We start from the raw sequence: 19260 nt of genomic DNA, 5'->3' as shown, positions 1-19260 counted from the left end.
GCCGTCACCGCGCGCGTCGCCCGCGGGGTCCACCCTCGCGCGCGTCGCGACCTCCGTCGCCGCCGCCGCGCGTCGGCGTCGTCGCCGGTGGGAAATATCTCCGCGGCGCGCACGTGAGTGCTCTTCGCGCGTGGGCGAACAGTCCGCGCGTGCGTCCTCCACGTGTTCTCACGCATCGAATACGCGGGCGCGACGGGGCGTCCGATGTGCCCCATCACGGGCGACGCGCGCATTAGTATACGACCACGTCGCGCGTCGAGTCGACGATGATACGAACGACACCACGCGTACGGTAGGGTTGACGCGTGGATTTCAAAAAAGCGCCGCCCGCGCGACGGGCGCGCCGCCGCCGCGCGCCCGGGCGGCCCCCGCGCGCGCGTCCGCGGACGTCCACGCGCGCGTCGCGGGCGACGGTGGACGCGTGGCGATGCGAGCGACGATGGTGATGCCCACCGCGCGGGCGTCGACGTGGACGCGGACGTTCGGGACGGATCGCGCGGCGACGCGAACGCGGGCGCGGCGCGCGCGCGTGGTCGTCGAGGCGAGTAAACGCGCGTTGGTCTCCGTGAGCGATAAGACGAAGATGACGGAACTCGCGGGTGGGTTAGCGGCGCTCGGGTACGAGATCGTGAGCACGGGGGGGAGCGCGAGCGCGATCGAGAAGAGCGGCACGGCGGTGACGAGCGTCGATCGCGTCACCGGGTTTCCAGAGATGCTGGATGGACGGGTGAAGACGTTGCATCCGGGGGTGCACGGAGGGATTCTGGCCAAACGTGAGGATGCGTCGCACATGGAGGCGATCGCGAAGCACGGGATCGATACCATCGACATCGTGGCGGTGAACCTGTACCCGTTTCGCGAAACCGTCGCGGGAGGAGGCGATTTCGCCAAGTGCGTGGAGAACATCGACATCGGCGGACCTGCGATGATTCGCGCGGCGGCGAAGAACCATCCGCACGTGTACGTCGTCGTTGATCCGAGCGATTACGACAAGTTGATCGAGCACTTGAAGAGTTCGCCGAGCGCGGAGGACGACTTGAAGTTCAAGCGAGAGTTGGCTTGGAAGGCTTTCCAACACTGCGCTTCGTACGACTCCGTCGTCGCGGAGTATCTTTGGAGCCAAATCGGCGGTGGTGCTCCCGCACCGGAGCTTTCGGTGCCGATGACGCTCACCGCGGCGCTTCGTTACGGCGAGAACCCGCATCAGCCGGCTGCCGTGTACGCCGACGGCTCTCTCGCGGAAGCCGCAGGCGAGGGTGTCGCGCGCTCGATTCAGCACCACGGTAAGGAGATGAGCTACAACAACTACCTCGACGCCGATGCCGCGTACGGGTGCGCCTGCGATTACCCGACGAGCGACCCGACGTGTGTGATCGTCAAGCACACAAACCCGTGCGGCATTGCCAGCGCCAGCGGCGCTGGCGGCGATCTCCTCGAAGCCTACCGCATGGCTGTTCGCGCCGACCCGATCTCGGCCTTTGGTGGTATCGTCGCTTTCAACTGCACCGTCGATGCGGACATGGCGCGCGAGATTCGTGAGTTCCGTTCGCCGACGGATGGCGAGACGCGCATGTTCTATGAAATCGTCATCGCCCCGTCCTACACTCCGGAGGGCTTGGAAGTGTTAAAGGGTAAGTCCAAGACTCTGCGCATCTTAGAGACCAAGCCGCGATCGGGCGCGACGAAGAGCTTGCGTCAAGTCGGCGGTGGCTGGCTCGAACAAGCCTCGGACTCGCTCGTTCCCGAGGACATCGTCTTTGAGCCCGTCTCCGACGTCAAGCCGACGCCGGAGCAACTCGAGGCGCTCAAGTTCGCCTGGCGCGCGGTCAAGCACGTCAAGTCCAATGCCATTACCGTCGCCACCAAGGGGCGACTTCTCGGCATGGGCTCTGGTCAACCCAACCGCGTGAACTCGGTGCGCATCGCTCTTGAAAAGGCGGGCGACGAGACGGAGGGCTCTGTCCTCGCCTCCGACGCCTTCTTCCCGTTCGCCTGGGGCGACTCCGTGGAGATCGCGTGCCAAGCTGGCGTGAAGGCGATCGCCCACCCCGGTGGCTCCATGCGTGACCAAGACGCCATTGACGTGTGCAACAAGTACGGCGTCGCCCTCGTCACCACCGGTCACCGCCACTTCCGCCACTAGGAGAGGACGACGAGCTCGATCGCAATCTATCGACGTTTTGATGCAATATCTAATCTTTAGCCCACGATGACCGTCGTAGAGGCGATTCGATCATCGAGCGACGCGTCGTCGCCCCTTCGCGCGCGCCCCCTATTCGCTTCACAAATGTCCCAGATGGTGAACTCAAACGTCGTTTTGTTCGTTCCCGTTCGATGATTCCTTCCCCGCACTTCGCGTCGTCTTCGAGCGACTTCCGAGGCGCGTCGCGCTCTCGAGCGCCCTCGAGAGGTTGAAACATTTAATTCTTCGCCGTGTACGATCGGTTTCACGTCCACGCGATCGCACCGTCGCGCGCACACGCCCGAGATGAGTGAACATCCGACGGCGGGGGAACGGCTCGCGCGAAGAGAATCGATGACGACGAACGACGCCGTCGACGCGCGATTGGCGTTCGGAACGATGTCGAGCGGGATGGAGATGGTCGAACGTAAATCTAATCTCAGTTCCTTGCCGCCGCGGTCGCCGGAGATCGGACAGAAGCGGCGAGCGAGCGTGGAGACGCGATGGACGAGCGCGAGAGGGAAGGAGAGCAAGCGCGCGCGCGCGAGACCGCCGGCGAGCGAGTGGGATTTGGGGGTGCTGAGTGAGCTGCCGACCGAGGTTCTGGAGCTGGTGTTATTAAATCTCCAGGCGCGAGATCTTGCGGTGGTGGGGGCTACGTGCGCGTACTTCAACGCGAGCGGGATCATCGAGCGCGTGGCTGCGGCGCGGCTGGAGCGCGTGCCTCGCGCGGACGCGTTGGTGCTCACGAAGAGAGATTCGTACTTAAAGGCGTGGCATCACTGCACCGTGAGCGAACAGGCGGAGCGAGCGAGCGCGAACGTCTCGCTCGGGCAGTTCCACACCGCATGCGTGGTGACGGACGCCGAGGGGGACAAAGTGGGAACGACGATAGCCACATTCGGACGCGGCTTTCACGGACAGCTCGGTTTGGGATCGTACGATAACCACGCAGCGCCCGCGTTCGTGCGAATGGGAGACGAATTAGCGCGTGGGCATGATTCAGACGATGAACATTTCGAAGGCGTCGACTCCATCGCTCTCGGTGGTTCGCACTGTGTCGCCTTAAGCAGAGACGGTGGCGTCATCTCTTGGGGACTGGCCAGCTCAGGCGAGCTCGGATACACGGGCAACACGCCGATCGAGGTCAACGTGCCAAGAAGAGTGTTCGTTGGTATCGATATCTGCACCAAAATCACGCAAGTAACCACCGGATCCAATCATACGATGGCCATCGATGAGTTTGGCCGACTGTTCGCGTGTGGCCGCGGTCGCCACGGGCAGCTCGGACACGGCACGTTTCGTGACGCCGCTCCGTTCAGCCGCGTTGAAGCCTTGAAAGGAATGCATGTCGTAAGTGCGGTGTGTGGTGGTTCACACAGCGTTTGCATCACCTCTGATGGCAACGTCTGGGCTTGGGGAGACTGTCGATATGGTCAACTCGGTTTGGGTGACCTTACCTTTGCCGCCGCTGCGGGCTGGAACAACGGCGTTCCGTGGCCGTGCCTCGTTGAATCTTTGAACGATATGGATGAGCCCGTGGCGAGCGTCTCTGCGGGAGGTGCGCATTCTATCTTCGTCACTGCAGGTGGACGCATGTTTGTGTGCGGACGCGGTAAGCACGGCGCGCTTGGCGTTGGAAAGAATCCTTTCCTCACCATTGGGCCGCCCACGAGCGCGTGCGGAAACCGACTGACGCCCGAGGCAGTGAATATTCATCATTTCGTCCGGCGCGCGGACGGATCGGTGGATCAGAATCGAGTTCAACAATGCTCATGCGGTCCGCGATGCCGCGTCGCGGTCGCCGCCGCCGGTGCGACGCATTCGTGCTGTCTCACGGCGTGCGGTGGCGTGTTCACCACGGGTGAGAACTCGTACGGGCAGCTCGGACACGGCGACAAGAAATCGACGTTTGTGTTCACGCGCGTCGAGGCTTTGCGGGGAAAGCGTGTGATCACTGTCGCTTCCGGACACAACCACACTGGTGCGATGGTGGAGAACACGGACGGTTCAAACAGCCTGTACACGTGGGGCCGCGGTGACTGGGGCCAGCTCGGAACTGGCAACATGCGCTCGTACACGACTCCCCAGGAAGTTAAAGGATTCAACGTGGCGCCGCCGCGTCCGGAGAGCGAAATTCTGATGTACAAACAAAACCTAGACTCAGCCGAAGAGTCTGAAAACGGCGATTCCGATAGCGAGAGTGAATTTTAGAGAAGTGGCCGAGCGCGAAGAGCGATCAGCACTATAGTTGAGGGTGTAATGGGAATATTTCGTATATTAAAAATTCGAGCATCATCACAGCTCTTCCTTCGCGAGTTCCTCTTCCGGGAACTCCACGTCTTCAACGGCGTCCTCAGCGGTCTTGCTGAACAGGCTCTTGGCCTTGTTCCAAGCGTTCTTCGCCGTTGACGTAGCGGCGCTCTTGATGTCACCCAACTTCTCGGTGACTCGACCCTTGAGTGAATCATCGCCACCGCCGAGCGAGGACGGATCAAATTTACCGTATGGATTCTCATCATCGTCGTCATCGTCATCACCACCGCCGAAACCCCCCATCATTTGGTCTCGGCTGAACATTTGCGCTCCGCCCATGCCCGGCATTCCCTTCATACCAGCCATCAATCGCTCCATTTCCACGTCTTTCTTGTCTCGCTTTTTAAAAGCCTCACCCTTCGGGCGATCTTTCGGCAGCGGCGGCGGCGCCTTGGCGCACGAGGTCGTCTCCTCCTCGCACAACCACTTTCTAAACGCCTTGGCGTCCACGTCGCCGTCGCTCACGAACAGGTACTCTCCGACGTCCGTGTCCCTCGGTCCGAGGATCTTCTCGCAGGCCTTGACGATCGTCTTACACTCCGTTCGGCACTCGCCGTAGTTCTCGGCGCCCATGTCCACCAAGCGAAGCTTCGAGCCCTTTTCTTGCAGGTCCTTGGTGATGATCCAGTCGCCCTCCTTGCTCGCGACGTCGCACATCTTCTCCATCTTCTCGATCACGTCCGTTTCCCTGAGCTTCTTCGAGCCGACTTCGGCGTACTGTGTCTTGTACTCCTTCACCGCCGCGTTTACCAACAGCTCACACGTCTCGCACTCGATGTATTTCACATCGGACGCGACCGCGCGAGGGATGGTTTTGGAAGCGTCCTTCTTCCCGCCCTTCTTCGCCTCGACGCCGTTCGCGGAGACGGCGGAGATAGCCAGGAGGGCGACCGCGACCTTCGTCGTCGCCTTGATCGCCATCGTCGACGTGAGATGGACGAACGCGGCGCGGGCGCGCGTCGGTGTGCGGACATGAACGCCAGATCCGCGACGGCTGCGCCTGAGCTCATCGCGGGGCGGCTATGGATATGTACGCGTCGGCGACTCTGTAAGCCGCGGACGATCGATCGCGATCGGCGTCGAGACGAAGTTGAAGCGCGAAACCATCGATTTGAACCGAGCCGACGGTGATCCAGGCGCGCGGATCAGGCCCGGCCCGGAGACGAACCGGCGCCGCGACCGTTCGCGCGTCCATGGCGACTCGAATCTTTCCGTCGAACGGCGAGAGCGACGTGTTGCGAGCATCATCGTCGAAGCGGAGTCTGCGCCGGAGAGCACGGGTTTTAGACGTCTTCGTATGAACCTCACTCGGTTCGTCGTCGGTGAAATAGCACTCGATGGCGAGGATGGCATCGAAGGATACTTCAGACGAGCTCAGACTTCGGCGCTCTCGCAGGACGTCTATTCGCACGACAGAGCGCGTGTGAGCTGTGATGTCCTCGATCGGAGCTTCCTCGTTCGAGACTCCACTCGCGATGTCGATCGCTTCTTCGGCCACCCTTGTCGCAAAATCACTATCGTTCGGGTTGAAATGCTCCTCCAGCATTTTCTTCGCAGCGTCTTCGAAGAGCTCTGAACCGCCGGCTATGACTCGAGCACGCAGGCTCGGGATGACTTCCAGGACGAACCCACGCGCGTTCGCCGGCGGTGGCGCGTCCAAACCCGCCGCTCGATCGATTATCGACGCTAATTCCATCAGTACGGGAATCTGGTCGATTGTCGACTCGTTCAGCCGTCGTCGGAGCTTCGTCGCTGCAGCCACGCGCCTGTCATCCCACGAAAATTGAGCGTCACACATCAACGCCCGGAGCGCCAACCACGCCTGTGCCTCGCACTTTGAGACACGACACGCGACGTCCCACTCCTCGGACTTGGAGACTTCGCGCCACACGCCGTCGACGTACAGCTGTAGAACGCCGTCGCGTCGGCGTCGCGTCCACGGTCTGGTATCAAGGATTGTAACGAGCGCGCTGGAGACATCTCTTGAGTCCAACAAACGTGAACGCACGCTCAGTGCCAAGTCATCCATCGCTTCTGTTATCCCTCTCAACACGCCCAGAGCGGACATCGAGAGTACGAACTCGATCTCACGAATCCGGAACTCCAAGGAATCGGTATCTGCGTCGAGCAACGCCGGCGTGTCGCCTGCGAGTCGGGCCAATGCTCGTTGACAGTAATCGCACAACTCGGCGGCGACGTCGTCGGTCACACTCTTCGCCCATTCCCTCGACTCGTGCACAACGAGCTCAAAATATTACACATGACGCACTCCTGGTGAAGTGCTAGGTACACCGCGTACACCAAGACCGGATTCGTTGCGAATGTCTCTGGAGCTCTGCGCATGGCGCGCGGGAGCACGTCCGCGCGCCACGCCTCCGCTCGCAAGAGCTCCATCGTCAGCGCTTCGCTGAGGACGTCTGAGCCCGAGATGGTCGACAAAACGAAGTGTTCATCGCGCCCAATCGCGTTCGACACCGCCTCGGCGTGCGCCGCGTCGCGAATGCGCCGCGTCGCTCGTCGAACTTCTCGCCACGAAGACGAACCGACGTTTGCCAGCACGCGATGTGGGCGGTCGCAAGACGCGACGTGCGCGGCGGCGATCGTCCGGACGTCATCCGCGACGTCGGTCGAAGACGATACGATCGAAGGCGTGGTCGTCGCTTCGCGCACGATCACCATGGTGTGCGGCGTGCGCGTTGACCGAGAGTGGGTTGCTTCGTTATCATTACACTGGAGCTTTGACTCCCCTCTACGGGCAACGGGATCCTTGGATCTTGACGCGTGCGAACGATTCGTTACGAAGTGTTAAAAACGACGAGACGAAAGAAGAAAATCTTTTCTGAAGTGGTGGTGTTAAATGAACACCATGTTTGGTTGAGCAACCGCGTCTCTTTAAGACAATGGTTGATTTTTTTTGATTTTTTTGAACGTTTCGGGGAGTGGTTAAACAATGAATATTTAACCGCCGAAGCCGTAGAGGGTGCGGCCTTGGCGCTTGAGCGCGTAGACGACATCCATGGCGGTGACCGTCTTTCTGCGAGCGTGCTCGGTGTAGGTCACGGCATCACGGATGACGTTCTCGAGGAACACCTTGAGGACGCCTCGGGTCTCTTCGTAGATGAGACCAGAGATGCGCTTGACACCACCACGGCGAGCCAAGCGTCGGATCGCCGGCTTCGTGATGCCTTGAATGTTGTCGCGAAGGACCTTGCGGTGACGCTTGGCGCCGCCCTTTCCGAGACCCTTACCACCTTTACCACGGCCAGACATTGTTTAGTATTCGAACGTGTCGATTTGTGGCGACATCGGGCAGCCGCGCTGGTGACTTGACGCAAGCGCGGTGAGTTCGCGGTGAGTTCATCGATGTGACTATTCTCGATTCATGACTCGTATTTCATGAACAATGATTGTAAAAGCACAAACAATCAGTGCATGTGATTGATTGTTCGTTGCAAAACAATCATTAAGATCCAATGACGAGTCGTGAACCGACATTTAGTCTCACCGCGAACTCACCGCGCTTGCGTCAAGTCACCAGCGCGGCCGCACGATGTCGTCACAAATCGACACGTTCGAATACTAAACAATGTCTGGCCGTGGTAAAGGTGGTAAGGGTCTCGGAAAGGGCGGCGCCAAGCGTCACCGCAAGGTCCTTCGCGACAACATTCAAGGCATCACGAAGCCGGCGATCCGACGCTTGGCTCGCCGTGGTGGTGTCAAGCGCATCTCTGGTCTCATCTACGAAGAGACCCGAGGCGTCCTCAAGGTGTTCCTCGAGAACGTCATCCGTGATGCCGTGACCTACACCGAGCACGCTCGCAGAAAGACGGTCACCGCCATGGATGTCGTCTACGCGCTCAAGCGCCAAGGCCGCACCCTCTACGGCTTCGGCGGTTAAACGCTTGATGATGGGACGAAGAGGCGTCGGTGTCCTTTGACGCCTTCAAACGGCACCTCTGAATGTTACAATAAGCGTACCATAGTAGTAGTTTTGCTAGCAGTTTAACTTAGATCATCGTATCAACGCGAATTTCTCTCGTGAATCTTCTTCGTTGTGCCCACGCGAGAAACTCAGCCTTTCACTCACTCACACGTGCGACAGCTTGAAGCAACAGTGGACACTTTCGCTTCGTGAAACTATGTTTGAACATTGCAACAGCGCGCGTACGGGTAGTTCGTAATCTTTTCTTTATAGCTTGCGCAGAATAGATAGCCATCACAGCCACTGACGGATGGGTGACTACGCCAACAGTGCCTGTTGCTCGACGCCGTTGAAAGCTCTCTGCATCTCCGTCCACTTCGTCGCCATCTCATGCACGTAAGGGCCGTTGAAAATACACATCACTGTGCAATCCTCGCTATATTCTAACTGCGTGAGTAATTTAGGCGTGACAACGAAGCACTGGGGCGTACCCGGGATGCTCGCCGCCTCGACCATGCGTTTGAACACCTTGCGTTCGTTTCGCGCATCCATGCCTTGGTTGATCTCATCCACCACACGGAACGGAGCTGAAGTGTGCGCCTGCAACGCAATCATATACAACATTGTCGTCACCGATCGCTCGCCACCTGACTGGCGGTGTGCGTCGAGCAAGTGCATGTCTTCGTTCGGCCGGAACTTGACTCGAATCTCGAGCGAGTACTCTCTGAAATCGTCGCCAAATCCTCCGTCGTGCTCACGAGAGCCGTCGCCCGCCAAGGTGACCTGACCGGCGCAGCCAATACGCGCAAAGTTGCTCTGAAATTCATCGCTTATCTTTTGGATCTTCTCCTTCAGCTGCGGCAGCCACTGGCGCTTGACGTCGTCGATGCCCTTTTGCTTCATAGCGAGCTCTTCCTTTTCACTCTCAAGCGTTCTTGTGAGTGACGTCATTTCAGCTCGCCGCTTGTTGAACTCATCGAGCACGGTTGGATTGTGGCACAGAATCGCGTCGGCTTGTTCGCGCAGGTTCTGAATCTCGAACTCTAGCTCCTCCACAGTGTCTGGCCATTCTTCAAACATCTTGTGCACTTCGTCCGTAAGGGTCACCACGCTCTCCGCCTCGCCCTTCAGTACAAGGCACTTATTTTTCGCCGTCGCGAATTTATCCTTGATCTCCTGGCGTTGAGCCTTGAGAGATTCGATTCTTGTCTCGATATCGCGCAGGCGACTCTCTGTTTCCTCCATTTGCACTCGCTTCTCCATGCTCTGCAGTAGTTTGAGAGTCAATTCTTTCGAAGCAGCGTGTTCCGCCTCGACGGCGTCGCACATCTGTATCGCCCACCTGATTCGCTCCTTGTCGTTATCCTCCTGATCTTTAGCGATTTTTCTCTCCAGAGTCGACACATCGGCCGCTTTCTCGTCCTCAGCCATCAAAGCCTTGTTCTGCGCGATTCGACTTTCAATCTGTCTTCGCCTCTGTTCTGGTTCCTGAGCCATACTGTTGAGAGCTTGTCGCTGTCTACTGATCTCCTGGGCCTTTTGCTTCTTCTCGTGGCTGTCTTGTTGGAGGCGTATCACCTTTTGTTCGGAAGCCTCGAGTTCCCGCATGGCTTCATCGAGTTTCTTCTTCAATTCTTCAATGTTTCCGCTCGACTCACGTACGAACAATCTGTTCTGCCTAATGTCGTTTTGAATCATAGTGAAAGTACCAGAGGCGTAACGAGACTTTCGCGCGACGTAAACACCCTTCGGACAGTAAACCTGCGTCGCGAGGTTCCGATGGAACAGCTGTTCAGCCGTCGTTGAATCAAGCCTGTTGTCGCCGACGTACACCTTGCAAATCTGATGCGTGTCGTTCAGCGCTTGTTTCACGACGCTCTTCGCCTTGAACAAGTTATCCAGCGTCGTCATGACGCCCGATTGTCTCAGTTCAGGGCTCACCACTCCAGGCACGTGCTGCTCAGAGCTTCGACGTGTCCACACGTTGATGCGGAATCGTTTCATGTGCTCGCTAACGGCACGCTCGTCACGCTCGTCAGTGACGATGTACGTCGCCAAAACGTGCGGACCAAGATGCTGCTCGATGTAGTTTTGGTGCGTGTGGTCGCTGACCTCCATTTCCGCGAGCAGCGGACCGAGGACTTCACCGTGGAACGTTGGTTTGTGTTCTCTTACCCATGCGTCCGCCTCCTTGATTTGTCTAAAATTGGGATGTTTCGATAAACTCTCCAGCTTTTGGTCTCGCACGGACTCAACCGCTTCCTTTTGAGCCTTCAGTGATTGACATTTCTGTTGGATCGGACGCTTCGCCATGTTTGCGTTTTGTAGGGCCTCATCGGCGTAAACGATTTCTCGTTGCTTCTCATTTGCGGCCCTCTTAAGCGCTTCACGCCGTTCGTCGATATCTGCAGGCACCTCTGGAAGCTGATCCTTGCTTGCCTCAAGCTTGGCGATGACGGCACGACGATTCTCCACCTTGGTCTTGGCTGCTTTCGCGTCTTTGCGCGCCTCAAACAGTTGTCTCTTGAAATTGTTGTGCTCACCCGCAAGTTTGTTCGTTTGCGCCTCCGCCTTCTCCAGTTTCATTTTCTCCGCTTTCACCGCTCTACGACTTTGTTCAATCTCAGCGGTGATCTCTTTGAACGGCCCCTCGATTCTCTGGTATTCAGCAAACAGCACATTGTGCTTTTGCTTCTCGTCGGAGCACTTGGTCTTGATCGCGTCGTACCCGTTCTTGATGTGCGCCATTGACTCGTACGCCTTGTTGTACTTGAGCCAAGGAATCTTCGTACCCATCTTATCCGCATCCGCGATGAGCGCTTCGCGCTCTTGAAACCGCTGGACATCTCGCTCCAAGTGTTCGTTTTCGCGTTTCAACTTTTCCAATCGCGCCGTCTTTTGATCCACGGACCGCTCCAAACCCTCGATGCCACCCTTCATCTCCTTCAACTGCTCGTGTTGCTTGTACATCTCAGCGTTTCCGATCGCTTTCTCCGTCTCCTGCAACAGTTCCTGCGGATTGAGCATCGAAAACGCCGACACGCGATCCTGCGGCAAGAAGGAGCACAGGTTGTCGAGCTGCATATTCAGCGCCTTCATCTCCCTCTGCACGTCTTCGTGCTTCACCTCGACCCCATTCATCTTCCATCTCGACGCCCCACCATCACGATTCTTAAAATCCCGCCTGATTACGATCGGTTTCCCCACCTCTCGCCCTCGCAGCGTGATCTCCGTCCACGCGCTCTCCGTCCCGCGCTTCACGAAATCTTGAATCGATCCCGCGCGTCCCAACAGTTTCGTCGACCCTCCCAGTCCGACGCACACCGCGCACACGAACGCCGATTTCCCCACGCCATTCGGTCCCACGACGACGTTCAATCGCGGTCCGGGTTCGAACGTCACGTCACCGTGCGTCATGAAGTTTTTCATTCGAACACGCATCACCGCGCCCGGCACGTACTCGCGCTCCGCGCGTACGCCGAACCCATCTCCCGCGCTCTCGCGCCGTCGCTTTCGTCCCCGTTCGTCGTCGTCCGCGCGCGCCATGCCGGGACGTCGCCGACGCGCGCGCGACCGGTCGGCGTGTGCGGCGTTTTGAAAAACAATGAAAAATTACAAAAATTGTACACAACAGCCGCGAGCGGGCGCCATGGATGCATTTTCGCGACGACCACCGCGCGAGAGCGAGACGCGCGAGCGGTGCGGGACGCGACGCGAGGACGAGGGCGTCGAGACGCCGACGGCGCGCTCGCACCGGATCGCGTGAAGCGCGGACGCGACGGCGAAGCGCGCCGAGGCGCGAGGGCGTAACACCCGCGGTGACGGGAGGGACGAAGGCGACGGCGTCGGTGGACGCGAGGACGCGTCGAGCGCGCGCTGGAGTGGTCGACGCCGGTGAAAATGCAGACGTCGTTCAAGGCGGGGGGCGACGGTGACGGCGCGCGCGCGAGGTGGTCGGAGGATGGACGCGGCGACGAGAGCGCGAGCGATTCGGTGGCGAGAGAGTTCGCGCGAAGAGTGCACGTCGCGGGGAAGGTGGCGGAGCGCGTGCGCGCGGAGAAGGTTCAGACGGTGGAGTTGGCGTTGGCGCAGGCGGAACATGAAACGAACGCGCTGCGAGATGGATCGATCGATAACTTTGCGCTGGAAGAGCAGCGGGTGACGTCGGACGGGACGAGCGGGAGCGCGATTTGGTTGACCACGTGCGCGGTGTGCGAGGGTGCGAGTGCGAGCGATTGTAGGAAGCTCTTAGAGGGGTGCGTGAAGTTCCAAATCGATCTCAATCGAGTTGGGAACAGAACGAATCACGGGAAAGGGATATCGCCGTTAGCGCTGCTGTGCATGATGCTCGAGCGAAGCATGGTGTCGCCAGCGCAGCGGAGGCGTTTGGACGACTTAGAGTTCATGAGAGCTGCCGATAGAAGTGAAAGTGACGGGGGAGTTAAAATCGAGGGCGAGCTGTACTCGCAAAAGGTTGCGGAGATACGAAAGATGGTGCTCGAGCGCGACGATGAGGTGAAGCAGAGCGCGGAGGCCATCGTCGAGTTCGCCACGGCGCTGCTTGCCGCTGGAGCGGATCCAAACGGCATGTTTGAGGCGAAACCGGAGACGAGCCTCGTTGCGGATAGGCGCGTCGCACCGTACGAAGGCATGCCAGGTACCAAGGGCTCGCCTTTGTTTTTCTGCGCACTGGCGGTGATATCGGGCGCGGGCGACGAAGCGCTCACCTTGGCGGCCCGCTTGATCAGCAAGGGAGCTGAAGCCAACGTGGATTGCGAGCGACCAGGTATAAACGCATGCTGTGGAAAATTTCTCAATCCGTTGACGGTATGTTGCGCCGCTCTCGAAGCGAGCATAGGGTACGAGTTTGACAACGAAAGAAAAAGTAGGATAGCAAGACTCGGGTGTCTGATTGTGCAGTGTTGCGCGGACGTCAAACTTAACGTGGAATCGACGTTCACGCACAGACTCACCGTCGATGAATTAGCCGTGCGAAGAGTAGCACCGTTCGAATGCCAAACCTCGCTGCGAGGGCCAGCCATCTTCATTTTAGCGTGCGCAATTGCGGAAGGTGTTGGTGCATCCGCCGTGGCGCTGATGGACGTCATCATGGAGAGGTCTGGAAAGTTCAGAGTCAACGAAGTCATCGTTGGAGCTCGGCCTCATCACGGGCTAGTTTTACCCTTACTTACCATGGTGCTCGATGCCATCGATGCCCCGGCTTCGTTTAACGCAACGGGGTACATGAGCACTAAGGATTGGTGGGAATCTGCAGCTCTGAAGGCGAGCGTGTCAGATATGGGCAGTATGTTAGGATCGCAAATGTCAAAGCCCGAAGGATCTATGAGTGGTTTGGATCGAGTGACGAAAGAAGATGTCGATTCTGTAGAGTCTTTCCTTCCAGAAATCAACGATGCCGCTTTCGATGGAGCAGGCGCGACTGCACGCCGTGAGGAAGCGGAGACGAAGAAGGCGAAGAAAACTTACGTCAAATCGCCGTCAGAGATAGCACAAGAGGAAAATCACGACGCCAAAGCTCGTGAGATAGCCCAAGCCATCGCGGAGGCAGAGCGTGCGAAGTATCAAGAGAAAGAACAAATAGCCATTGAATCAGACGAGGGAGTCGACAACGAAGAGACGCTCAATGCAAAGGGAGCGACGATGTATGAAGACGAGGACGGGAACACTTTTGTGGTTGGATATACTGATGAAATGTTGAAATCTAATTCGGGGGTGTTTCAAGACGAATCTCGTATGACGCCCGAAGAATTGGAGCTCGCGCGGGCGAAAGCCCAAACAGAGCGCGAGGAGAACGGCCGACGCCTCATAGAGGCATGCAAGCGTGCTACTTTTGAGATAATCGAACGAGGAGAAGAGCTCATCGATGTTGCTTCTAAGAAATTAGGCATAGATTCAGCGGAAGACATCGAAACGCTATTCAATCGTCCGAGGCAGGCTCAACTTGATTGCATCGATCTTGCAAAACGGTTGTTGAAAAATGGCATCAACCCAAAAGTAAAAATGACACTCACACGCGAATATGTGCACACTTGTCCAGAAATGACGGCAACACCACTTTCCATAGTATGTGGTTACATTGCAAGAGGTATTCCAGAGATGATTCCACTAATGGAGGCTCTCGTCAAGGCTGGTGCTGACGTCAGCACGAGGGGGCTGGGTCCATATCCTATTTCTGCGCCGCCAATTTTCGCACTGGCGTTGGCTCTGTATCACGGCGTCGAGGGAGCGGCGGACGCATTGGAGGGCTTGTTAAAAAACTACAACGTCGTGGTGGACATCAAGGCGATATTTCCCGACGGAAGCAAGTCGACAACACTGATTCAGCTCATTCACGCGTTGCGTGTTGGGAGAGCAAGTCGTGAGCGTGTTCAGCTATTGATCGAATTATTGCTCGAAAAGGGTGCGGATCCAAACTTGTGCTGCATCGAAGTTTTTAGCGAACATATCCCAGAAGCTTACATCGAGGCGATGAAACTCTCAAACTATCAAACACCACCGGTGACTTTTTTCAAACTACCAGAGACGAACTTGCTGTCTGCTCGCTCAGAGGAAAATGCACAGGCCGCTTCAGTTGTGCATCGCTTGCGTCAGCCATCTATGGATCTTGCCCTTTTGAATCCAGACGTTCACGAAGATCTGTCTGACGGTGAATTGCGCTCGCTCGAGTTTGGGAAGATCTTTGATGAAGTGAAAAAGCTTAAGGATATTCAACGAGCGGGAAGCGAGGCGGACACTGAATCAGTCCGATCGTCCATGTTTGGATCTATGAAAAACTTTGATTTCGGCGCTCCTTTTCCTGCCCTACCAGATCGCTCGGGCGAGTGCGAGTACCCGCCTTTATTCTGGGCTATCGAAGCAGCCGCCAAAGAAGGTCACGTAGAGGCGCTCAAAGTCGTGAGACTTCTCATCTCTCTTGGAGCGGATGTCACGTATATGATTGAGAAAAACTATCACTCATGGGCTGAAGGCAGCTTGGTGGCTCTGGCAGTGATGTCAGCCTTAGAAGCCGCTACGCCGTTCTCACCGCCGGAAGAGGAAGAGGATCACAACAGAATATCTGTCGGCGAAGTTTTACTCAGATTGAACCAGGCAGCGGAACCTGCGGAGGGGAATGACGACGCTTTGGATAACGTTGCTGAGCACACTCTGCTTCAGAGAGGACTCAATGAAGAACTCGTCAAAGGAAAAGAAAGAGGTACACTAAAGTCAAAGATTGAAGAACAGGAAACGGCCACGAATCCAGATATTGTGCGAAGAGCTGCGGTTCTCAATTCGTTGGTCCTGGAGCGACCAAATGATCGACGCGAGTACAAGGTCACTGATGTGCACTATAAAAACGTCGACGAATCCAGCCAGGATAGATCGGAGAACGAAAACACGTATAAACTCGTTCAAGGAGTTCTACGCCCGGAACATTCACGGTTTGGGCCGAGACATCTGGCCGCTCGTCGAGGCATTCCAGGCCTCACGCGAACCGTTGCTGTTGCGCACACGTCCATTGAGTCAAGAGCCATTGAGTTGACTCGCGCTCAGAACGAACAAAGAACGAATGAGATCAGGCGAGCAGCCGTAAACAACACAACAAAGCACTTGCCAATCGCCACACCGGTGGCGACCAGCGTCACGAGCAGCGATCAAAACATTTATGCCACGAAATCGGATTCTATGTCAGACGAATACGTAGCGGTCGACCACAAGGAGGAAGAGTTCGCCATGGCGGAGGTTGAAGAAGCTATGCGTCGAGAACGTGAAAAAATGATGCTGCGCGGTCAAATCGTTCCGCTTCGCGCCGTCGAAAACGCAAACAAAGTTAAACGCATCACGCGACGTGAACAAACCATTCACGATGACAGTGTCAGATCATCAGAGCTTGCACAACAGGCTCACTGGCCTTCGGATGACGAATTCGGAACTGACACGGGCGCGCCCGGTCCTACCGATATGGACAAGTTATACGAAGAAGTGGAAGCGATCGGTCCACCGAGTCAGCATGGTGATCAAGAGGCGTGTGGAGAGGCGGATAATCGAGAGGTTGTACAGTGGGATTCGGCTCCACGATTATCGCGAGAAGAGCTCGAACTTCGTCATAACTCGCGTGCGAAGACGACATTGGCCGTTGCGGTCGAACTTTTGGAGAGATGCGGTACAGAGCATATAGACGCATTCGGTAGAAATCCACTGCTAGAGATTTTCGGCGTCGGTCTCATTCCGTACGAGTACACGCCACTCTTCATCGCGCTCTATGGCGCTGCCACGTCCAAGTCGCAGGAACAATTGACTGTCGGCGTGACGTTGGCTAAAATGTGCATTAACAAGGGCGCAAATGTCAACAAAATTGGGCTTCATTCTATTCTCGCGCCAGGAGCGCGCATGAACGTAAGCGAACAGGTGAAAGCACATCGAGTGGCAAGATTCAAAGAGCTTCGTAAGCGGTACGACGACGGCGATTTGTCAGTCATGCAGGAGCGCTTGGATGATGGATTAGTGATAAATCCGGAAACATCCATTAAAATGCGCAGCTACCCGTTGATGTGGGCCGTCACTACGGCTATTCGCGCCGAGTCAAGAAAACTAGGGTGTGAGCGCATTGTTCAACACATGCTCATGGAGGGAGCTGATCCAACGTCTATTTCACTCGACTCCGTGGACGTTCGTACCGGTGCGGACGCTCGGTTGAGGCATGGCAGTGTGCTATACCTTTGGGGTACGGATGTGGACTTATGGAAAATGTCTCAGAGTGCGTACCAGAGCACTATGAGCGTGCGCTTGAATATTGCCCGGATGCTATCGGAGTGTGGCGCTAGGTCGACGTATCGTGCAAAATCGTGCATGCCGTACGTTTCTAGTCACTTGGAGGCGGCGGCATCTGGCAAATGGCTCGTGAAAGGTAAAGATGGATACGGCATCGTCGCCGCTCCTGATAAGAGTGAGACGCAACCGCTTGATAATATTGAGAGCTTCAAAGTCAGAGTCGCGCGAGCGCTGCACTCTGACGGAGCGCAAAAGCGCCACGTCACAATTGAGTCGGAGCTCGACAAAAAGGTGGGCGCACTCCGCAATCAAGGTGCAAGCGATGCTATCGGTACCTGGCTTTGGCCCGATGCGGATGAGTCAATGACAGAAAAAATTCCGACCGGTAGCGATAATATCACGTACAGGTTGAGCTCGGAGTCGCCGTACGTTCACGTTCAGCGACAAGGACAGATTGAAATCGTCAACCTCAGCGATGCGGAAGACGAAGAAGCGAGCACAGTGCCCTCGTACGATAAACTCGAGGCGATGACGATTGCCGAGGCGAAGACGCTCGAAGAGGAGCGTACCGCGAAACACGCACTTAGAAAAAGACAAGCCGCCGTTGTTCGCGCCACGTTTGCCGGAACGCTTGACGACACAACAAAGACGATGATCGATGAAACCTTGCTCCCGCACAAACTGTTGCACTGAGTGCGCGCCGTGTAATATTATGTATGTTATCTCTCTCAAAATTATACTTACAGCACATTAATATGAATACCTAGGCAGAGCGACATTAGCCAACTGCGAGTACATTGGAGCGCGCATAGTTTCCCCGTGCGCGCTTGAGTTGGAGTTGTCAAAGTCGGCGTTGAACTTTTTCGCCAGCGCCGCGCGCTTGACCTCCTTCATTTTCGCTCGCGCCGTCGGCGCGGATGTGAAGAACGCCCTGAACGACCGAGTGAGCCGCTTGACGAATCCGCGACTGGTGCGCGACTCCGCACCTGAGGCCTCCATCGATCTGTCTTGCAAGATGATCACGTCCCCGTCGACTCCCTTCAACATCTTACTCCATCGAGAGGAGTTGGTTAACGCATTCAATCGACCGCGAACGCGTTTCTTCCCACTTTGCGTCGTCAAGGCGTTTGCGAGCGAGTCGTTTGCGAGCGAGACGCCTCGAGGATCCAACTCCACGTTAAACGCGTCGTTGCAGCTGAACCTCATCATTCGCTCATCTATTCCTCGCCATTCCGGTTTCACGAATCGCGTGTGTCTAGGCGCCAAGTGTCGAAGCATGACTCTCGAGAACAAATCCCTCGAACACACCTTTGGCAGACGGTCGTCGATGACGCCGTCCACGAGGGCGGGCAATATGACGTGCAGCTCCGTCGTATACATCACGATCGGCACTCGATGTCGCGGCGACGCATCGCGCTCGAGCGCCAATCGTATCATTCGATCCTCTAACGCTCTGACGTACTTTGCCGCCGTCACACCGTCGCACCAAGGCATGTTATAGTCCATCACCACGAGCGCCACGTCGCCGTCCCGCGCGAGCGCCTCAAACCTCTGAATCCCTTCCCGTCCGTCCTCCGCCGTCTCCACGCGAACGCGCGAGAACACGCTCATCAACACCCCACGCACCAAATTTCGATTCATCGCGCAATCGTCCACGACCAACACCGTGGGCGCTCGATCTCCCTCCGCCTCCGCCTCCGCCTCCGCCTCCGCCTCCGCCTCCGCCTCCGCCTCCGCGTCGCCGCGCGCCTCCGCCGCCGCCGCCGCCGCCGCCGCCGCCGCCGCCCCGGCGAACGTCTCCGACGCATCACACCGCGCGTCGCCCTCATCCAGGGTCGGCATGGACGACACCCGTCGCATCGTCGACCGCCGAGCGCGCCCGCGCGCGCGCCCAGAGGGCGATCTCGCGACGATTCGGTTTCTTCACGAGTCACGACTCGTCGTCGGAGGGACGCCCGTCTCGGGACGCCCGCGCGCGCGCCCCCGTCGCCGAGGGCCGTCGCCGAGGGCCGACGCCGCGCGCGTCGATCGTCCCGAGACGCGTCGTCGGCGTCGTCGTCGTCGGCGG

The 19260-nt window shown here is 57.5% G+C and overlaps 9 protein-coding genes across 9 annotated transcripts; 4 read left to right on the top strand and 5 right to left on the bottom strand.

Moving 5' to 3' along the window:
• Positions 1 to 439: 439 nt before the first annotated feature.
• OT_ostta01g06390 (Methylglyoxal synthase-like domain) lies at positions 440 to 2143 on the top strand (the record flags this gene model as incomplete). The annotated part of the gene is made up of 1 exon (XM_003074641.1): positions 440 to 2143. One exon carries the CDS (start codon positions 440 to 442, stop codon positions 2141 to 2143), a length of 1704 nt encoding a protein of 567 aa, XP_003074689.1.
• Positions 2144 to 2581: 438 nt separating this feature from the next.
• On the top strand, positions 2582 to 4396 carry OT_ostta01g06380 (Regulator of chromosome condensation, RCC1; the record flags this gene model as incomplete). Its single annotated transcript, XM_003074640.2, has 1 exon — positions 2582 to 4396. One exon carries the CDS (start codon positions 2582 to 2584, stop codon positions 4394 to 4396), a length of 1815 nt encoding a protein of 604 aa, XP_003074688.2.
• An 84-nt stretch (positions 4397 to 4480) lies between these two features.
• Positions 4481 to 5419, bottom strand: OT_ostta01g06370 (unnamed product; the record flags this gene model as incomplete). Its single annotated transcript, XM_003074639.1, has 1 exon — positions 4481 to 5419. The coding sequence occupies one exon, from the start codon at positions 5417 to 5419 to the stop codon at positions 4481 to 4483; it is 939 nt and encodes a 312-aa protein (XP_003074687.1).
• An 85-nt stretch (positions 5420 to 5504) lies between these two features.
• OT_ostta01g06360 (unnamed product) lies at positions 5505 to 7177 on the bottom strand (the record flags this gene model as incomplete). The annotated part of the gene is made up of 2 exons (XM_022985510.1): positions 5505 to 6683; positions 6710 to 7177. The coding sequence occupies 2 exons, from the start codon at positions 7175 to 7177 to the stop codon at positions 5505 to 5507; spliced, it is 1647 nt and encodes a 548-aa protein (XP_022838379.1).
• Positions 7178 to 7456: 279 nt separating this feature from the next.
• On the bottom strand, positions 7457 to 7768 carry OT_ostta01g06350 (Histone H4; the record flags this gene model as incomplete). The annotated part of the gene is made up of 1 exon (XM_022985509.1): positions 7457 to 7768. The coding sequence occupies one exon, from the start codon at positions 7766 to 7768 to the stop codon at positions 7457 to 7459; it is 312 nt and encodes a 103-aa protein (XP_022838378.1).
• Positions 7769 to 8084: 316 nt separating this feature from the next.
• OT_ostta01g06340 (Histone H4) lies at positions 8085 to 8396 on the top strand (the record flags this gene model as incomplete). Its single annotated transcript, XM_022985508.1, has 1 exon — positions 8085 to 8396. One exon carries the CDS (start codon positions 8085 to 8087, stop codon positions 8394 to 8396), a length of 312 nt encoding a protein of 103 aa, XP_022838377.1.
• A 342-nt stretch (positions 8397 to 8738) lies between these two features.
• On the bottom strand, positions 8739 to 11966 carry OT_ostta01g06330 (RecF/RecN/SMC, N-terminal; the record flags this gene model as incomplete). The annotated part of the gene is made up of 1 exon (XM_003074636.1): positions 8739 to 11966. One exon carries the CDS (start codon positions 11964 to 11966, stop codon positions 8739 to 8741), a length of 3228 nt encoding a protein of 1075 aa, XP_003074683.1.
• A 354-nt stretch (positions 11967 to 12320) lies between these two features.
• Positions 12321 to 17885, top strand: OT_ostta01g06320 (Ankyrin repeat; the record flags this gene model as incomplete). Its single annotated transcript, XM_003074635.1, has 1 exon — positions 12321 to 17885. The coding sequence occupies one exon, from the start codon at positions 12321 to 12323 to the stop codon at positions 17883 to 17885; it is 5565 nt and encodes a 1854-aa protein (XP_003074682.1).
• Positions 17886 to 17942: 57 nt separating this feature from the next.
• OT_ostta01g06310 (Signal transduction response regulator, receiver domain) lies at positions 17943 to 19034 on the bottom strand (the record flags this gene model as incomplete). The annotated part of the gene is made up of 1 exon (XM_003074634.2): positions 17943 to 19034. One exon carries the CDS (start codon positions 19032 to 19034, stop codon positions 17943 to 17945), a length of 1092 nt encoding a protein of 363 aa, XP_003074681.2.
• Between the last annotated feature and the right edge of the window lie 226 nt (positions 19035 to 19260).

Source organism: Ostreococcus tauri, assembly GCF_000214015.3.
Source record: "Ostreococcus tauri WGS project CAID00000000 data, contig chromosome 01, whole genome shotgun sequence".
In the NCBI taxonomy this organism is placed as follows: Eukaryota; Viridiplantae; Chlorophyta; class Mamiellophyceae; order Mamiellales; family Bathycoccaceae; genus Ostreococcus; species Ostreococcus tauri.
The sequence above is the reverse complement of the archived record's forward strand: the minus strand, read 5'-3'. Positions and strand labels throughout refer to the sequence as shown.